This window comes from Prorops nasuta, unplaced genomic scaffold, assembly GCF_024137725.1.
Source record: "Prorops nasuta isolate Cenicafe-Biocafe unplaced genomic scaffold, Cenicafe_Pnas_1.2 PNAS00059, whole genome shotgun sequence".
Classification (NCBI taxonomy): domain Eukaryota; kingdom Metazoa; phylum Arthropoda; class Insecta; order Hymenoptera; family Bethylidae; genus Prorops; species Prorops nasuta.
In genome coordinates, this window is record NW_027116856.1 from 101,124 (window position 1) to 107,011 (window position 5,888).

General features: G+C 33.6%; 1 protein-coding gene across 1 annotated transcript; it reads left to right on the forward strand.

Annotated features, from left to right (window-relative positions):
* The first annotated feature begins 220 nt into the window (after positions 1–220).
* Positions 221–5,637, forward strand: LOC136784516 (protein argonaute-2-like). Its single transcript, XM_066745211.1, has 16 exons — positions 221–679; positions 938–1,393; positions 1,453–1,541; positions 1,691–2,071; positions 2,140–2,337; positions 2,400–2,520; positions 2,640–3,046; positions 3,120–3,242; positions 3,336–3,627; positions 3,693–3,857; positions 4,092–4,251; positions 4,340–4,427; positions 4,497–4,660; positions 4,754–5,018; positions 5,096–5,280; positions 5,358–5,637. Exons 1-16 carry the CDS (start codon positions 667–669, stop codon positions 5,449–5,451), a joined length of 3,201 nt encoding a protein of 1,066 aa, XP_066601308.1. The 5' UTR covers positions 221–666; the 3' UTR covers positions 5,452–5,637.
* The last annotated feature ends 251 nt before the right edge of the window (positions 5,638–5,888 follow it).

A 5,888-nucleotide genomic window follows, 5' to 3' on the forward strand; every position in this document is an offset into this window, starting at 1 on the left:
ATTATAGAGTTTTAGTACTCGCAGTTAATAAACGAACGCAGCCCTCCAGTGCTACCACAATAGCGAACGTGAAACTTAATATTATAAGTTGGCAATTCTGCTAGTCAAATGAACAGGAATGTATGTAGTACTTATTATACGTTTAAATAAACTGTACTAATACTAGTGCACCACAGCTCACACAGCTTTGATTTGACGGCTGACGGGTTGACCCCTGACGGCCCTGCTGATCTTCATTCTTCAGCAGTCTTCACTGTCTTCAGGTTGTTCAGTCAGTAAGTGATGAGGTGAGCACCGTGAGTGTGAGCAGTGGTCAGTGAAGTTTAGTGAAGTTCAGTCGGTTGGTCGGTTAAGTGCGATTGAATTAGTGAACAATTTTTGCTAGAGTTAGACGTTTTATTGAGAGTTTTTATACCAAAAGTTTTTATTGCTTGTACTACTTTTATATCATTATAGTGCTTTGTATTGTGATTCCCAGAATACGCAATTTTTACTATATTCAACGTTTCTGTAAAGTTCATCCTTTGGTTAATGCGCTGAAAATTGTTAAATATTAGTCGCCTGACGCAACATTAGCTACCAGTTTGCAAGTAGAGTGTAGGGATTCCCCTACTACCTTGAAACCTTTGTACAGCCATATTGTATTTGTAAAAGCTTCAATTCAAGATGACTAAAAGAAGTATGATTATTAAACTGCTTTATTTATTATAGTCTTAAATTATCTTATATTTTATATAATTTATTTCGAAAGTGAATATTTACGTTATACAAAAATTTTTCTTTGAAAAAATATGTACTTTCAATGTAAATTTAAAAATGATTTTTTTTTAATTACTACTTAACAGCATTTTAATTCAATATAATATTCAAATAATTTTAGGTTTTGTAAGTTTTTTTTACCTGGAATAACAATACAACATTATGTTGTTGATTATAGGGGGCAAGAAGCCAAGCAAGACTGAAGAAGGAGGAGCATCTGAACAGCCGCAAAATGTGGCTATGCCACAGCAGCCTCAAGATGTGGCTAGACAACAACAGCTTCAAAATGTGGCTAGGCAGCAACAGCCTCAAAATGTGGATAGGCAGCAACAGCCTCAAAATGTGGCTAGGCAGCAACAGCCTCAAAATGTGGCTAGGCAGCAACAGCCTCAAAATGTGGCAAGGCAGCAACAGCCGCAAAATGTGGTTAGACAACAGCAGCCACAAAATGTGGCTAGACAACAGCAGCAGGCTCCACATCAAGCATATGCTCCCCAAGAGCAAAAAGGATTCCCACCATTGGGACCGACAGCACCACAAGTTTCTGCATGGCCTCGTCCAGCTTTGCAATCTACATCACAACAGCCACATCAAGAAGAGCATCCTACCCAATTACCACCACAACATTCTGCAGGTAAATATAACAAGCTATTTTATATTCCTTTTTTTTTTTAAACAAATATTATTACACAGGTCGGGGAAGAGGTCGTGGAAAAGCTAGGCCAGAAGGCCCAGGCAATCAAGCAGTTCAAAGAGATTGTGGTGACAGAAGTTACCCTCAGGTAAGACAGGTGCAGCAACAGCACATACTATCTGCAGGTAAAGACGCTTGTCAGTTCCAACAAGCTTCTCAGATGCAGCAATCTCAGGTTTTCATAATATTTCTATTTAATGATACATCATACATATACCATTAATTTGATTTTTACAGCCAATTGCTAGTACTGTCCAGAGTGTAACAAAGAAAGTGGCAGATATTTCAGTATCAGAAACATCCCAAACGTATAAGCCTGTCATTCCTGTAGCTGTCAGTAGTAGCCAAATGCTAATACCTCGAAGAGCAAATCCTAAGACTGCTGGAACTCAAGGATATAAAATAAAAGTTCAATGCAATATGTTCAAACTTATGTTTGGTAATGGCTTTCCCCAAACAGCTTTTCAGTATGATGTTACAATCGATCCAGATAAGCCAAAACGCTTAATGCGTTCAGCATTTGAAGAATTTCGAAAAGAACAGTTTAAGAATCGATATCCAGCTTTTGATGGAAGGAAAATAGCTTATAGTGCAGCTCCGCTTCCATTTGGTGAATCGGTAAGTATTCACTCTGATAAACATATATGGAGTTAAACATTATTTAAGTGGATATAATTTTCAATTAGATTAACAACATAGAGGTTACTGTTTGTGAAGAAGGGAGAAACTTTCCTTTCAAAGTTTCGATGAAAAAAGCTTCTGTCATTGATATGTCTTGGCTTAGAGACTTTACAGTGGGTATAGAAGACTCAAGAATAAATCCTACTTCAATACAATGTTTGGATGTTGTTCTAAGATTCCTTCCATCATCTACAAGTGTACCGGTAAAGTATATACTGATATACTCATTTAAATATATGCATACAATTTAATTTTTTTATTACAGATTGGTAGATCGATATATCATGAACCAAGGCAATATAAATCTTTAGGAAGTGGGTTGGAATTATGGCTAGGAACTTTTCAGTCGGCTGTACTTGGTTGGCGACCTTATTTAAATGTGGATGGTAATATACAAACCTATCGTGGTTAAAAATAAAGAATATTTTACTAATTTACGTCACGAGGAACGCTAGGTTAAAACTGTCCTATATTATGGTTTTCCTTAACACCATTTTTGTTGCAGTTTCCCATAGGGGATTCCCTACAGCCCAGACTTGTCACGAATTATTTGAAGAATTCTGTGGTCAAGATTATGATCCAAACAATTTAGAAAGAGATTACACCATTAAGAATAACATAAGCTCTTTTTTGAAGGGTTTAAAAATAAAATATATGGTACCTCCTACTAAAGATGGACCAACTTATATTTTAAGAGGAAATGTACTTGATATTTGTGCTAGGGAAAAACAATTTGACTTGGAGAATGGAGAAAAAATAACAGTGGAAAATTATTATAAAAGATATAAAAATTACATTATAAAGAGACCATTATATCCCTGCATAAGCATTAACGTGGCTCCAAAAAAAGATGCTGATCCAAAGAAGGATGCTGATAAAAAAAAAGACAGGACTATAACTTTACCTGCTGAGGTAAATTATTAACATTTTCTGAAAATTACCTGACAAATAGAGAAGTTCCTTATACATTATATATTATATGCAGCTTTGCCTCATTCTTCCCGGACAAGTTAAAAATCAACAAAAATTGGATAAGTATCAGACTGACAGAATGATAAAGTTAGCGGCTACAGACACAGACACGCGTAAGAACAAAATAATGGAGCAGGTAAGCGATGCTTATTTTACTGAAAATCAATATAAAGTATTGCTTTTATTATTAAATGTTAAAGGTTTAGTAATCAATTATCTTAATTTTTAGTTCAACCAAATGAAGTATGGAAGTAATCCATGTATGATCAACGAGTTTAAGATATCTGTTGATAATAGGTTTGAAGTTGTTGATGCCAGGATTTTAAACACGCCTAGACTACATTACAGCTCATATAATAGTAAACAACCAAACCTGATTAATGTAAATAAAGGTACTTGGCGTCCAAGTCAATTTCTCGTACCAGCTACATTGGAAAAGGCAAAGTGGACCATTCTGATTTTGGATGGAAGAACTACTCAAAATGATGCTAACAGTTTTTTCCAGTATTTACAAAGATGTGGTTAGTCTATCAAGATTTATATATAAGATTTTTCAAATTCCTTTACTTATTGTAAAACATTTTAGGAACAAATTTAGGAATGGCCGTAAACGATCCAATCAGACCATTCAATTCAATTAACCATAAGTCACGTACTATTCGTAGCGACATTACGAGATATGCGCAAGCTTTAAAAGAGAAGCAATGCAAATTGTTAATCATTGTGATACCAGAGTTCCCCGACGTTTACAGTAAATCATATATATATATATTTTTGAATTTATTGATACATATAAATTTCAATAACTGTCGTAAGGGACATTGTATGATCTAAAATCGGGTGATTCCTATACAACATAATAAGTACTGCCAAGCAGGTTTTGTGCTTTTTAGAATTTTGTCTATCATGTTGTATATCCAACACCCGATTTTATATCATACAATAGCCCTAAGATCTGTTTTTACTTAAATCCGTATGTTTTTAGGCATAGTGAAACAAGTTTCAGAGCTAACTGTTGGTCTTCTAACCCAGTGTATTAAAGGCAAAACATTTAAAAAATTGAATGATTCTACGTTGAATAATATACTGTTAAAAATAAATTCAAAAATGAATGGTACAAATCATGCTCTATCACCCAGTGACAGGTGCTTGATATAACTTTTTGATGTTTGTTTTAATCAGAATTAATTTATTTTATCGTCATAACTTTTTATAATATTTGTTGATTTATAGGCCTTCTTGCTTTTCTAAGCCTTGTATTGTATTTGGTGCTGATGTGACACATCCAACTAAAGACTCTACTATCCCGTCAATAGCAGCAGTATGTATATAGCTTATACACGTGTTTATATGAAACAATAATCAATGAAAAATTTTAACTATTTTTAAGGTTGCTGCCAGTTTTGATTTTCATGCGTTTAGATATAATGTCGATATACGACTTCAACCTCCACGGACTGAGATAATTCAAGACCTGGAGAATATTGTTTATACGCATTTATTGTACTTCAAACAAGTTAACAATGCATTACCATTAAATGTTGTTTTTTATAGGTAAAATTTATTATAAAGTAAAACTAAACTTTAAAATTTAAAGGTTATAGAAGTACGAAAATACTGACATTTATTGTATTTAATAAATTACAGAGATGGCGTCAGTGAAGGGCAACTTGTACAAGTAATAGATCAGGAGATAAAACTGATGAAAAGGGGTTTTTCTAAATTCCCGGATTATGATCCAAAGATCACATTTGTGGTTGTACAAAAAAGACATCACATTCGTCTATTTCCAAATGATCCGAGGGAAACTGACGACCGAAACAGGAATGTTAAAGCGGGAACCATAGTAGACACCACAATTACGCACCCGAGTCATATAGACTTTTATTTGGTGTCTCATGCAAGTATACAGGTAACCTTTAGGAAATTTTAAATTATTTTCATAATTACGATTGGCGACTTATTTTCAATCCGTCTCGTATTCTCAAGGGTACGGCTCGACCTACCAAATATAGATGTATTTGGAATGATAATAATTATTCCGAAGATGAAATCGAAAAGATGACATATTATTTGTGTCATATGTATGCTCGTTGTACACGATCAGTGAGCTACCCTGCTCCTACTTATTATGCCCACCTGGCTGCTTTTCGAGCCAGAGCGCTGATAAAAGAGTAAGCTTTCAATTTCATTTTCAGTTATAATATTGTTCAGTATGATCTACTATTATTTGCTATTATTTTTTTTTTAGTGTCGTTATTGATTTGAACAATTTAGAACGTGAGCAACGTACCAAACTGACAATTAAAAAAACTGAATTATCATCACCCATGTTTTTCGTTTAAAATTATATAATGTGACTCAAATATTTCAAGAATGAATGAATAATTTCTGGTTTATCCCAAGAAATCACAATAAAAATAATTTACAGTGCTGTATAATATACAATCCATTATTCTTATATTATTAGTATACATGGTTAAGACCGAATTAATCTTGCTTAAATAAACTATGTTATTTGCTTCTTTAGAGCTATTTAGACTATTTTTTTATCAAAAAGTGTTACTTACAGATCTTTGCTAAGTCGACGAGCTGTATATGTATTTGTACCCTTTTATTAAGAATAAATTTAGTTTAAGGTATATTCTTCGTTTCGTTAATAAGTGCACTTTATCTTAACTTTTGAAATTGTACTCTTTATGTTTGTATGATAGAATCTCACTGATTTGACATGATTTTTCCCGATTCCAACTATAGTGTCATATTTGTAGTTTCTTCTACA

Excerpts from the sequence above, each read along its gene's own strand:
- LOC136784516 (XM_066745211.1), top strand. Across the intron at positions 4,661-4,753 it reads TTAAATGTTGTTTTTTATAG|AGATGGCGTCAGTGAAGGGC; the intron begins GTAAAATTTATT and ends AATAAATTACAG. Across the intron at positions 5,019-5,095 it reads TGTCTCATGCAAGTATACAG|GGTACGGCTCGACCTACCAA; the intron begins GTAACCTTTAGG and ends CGTATTCTCAAG.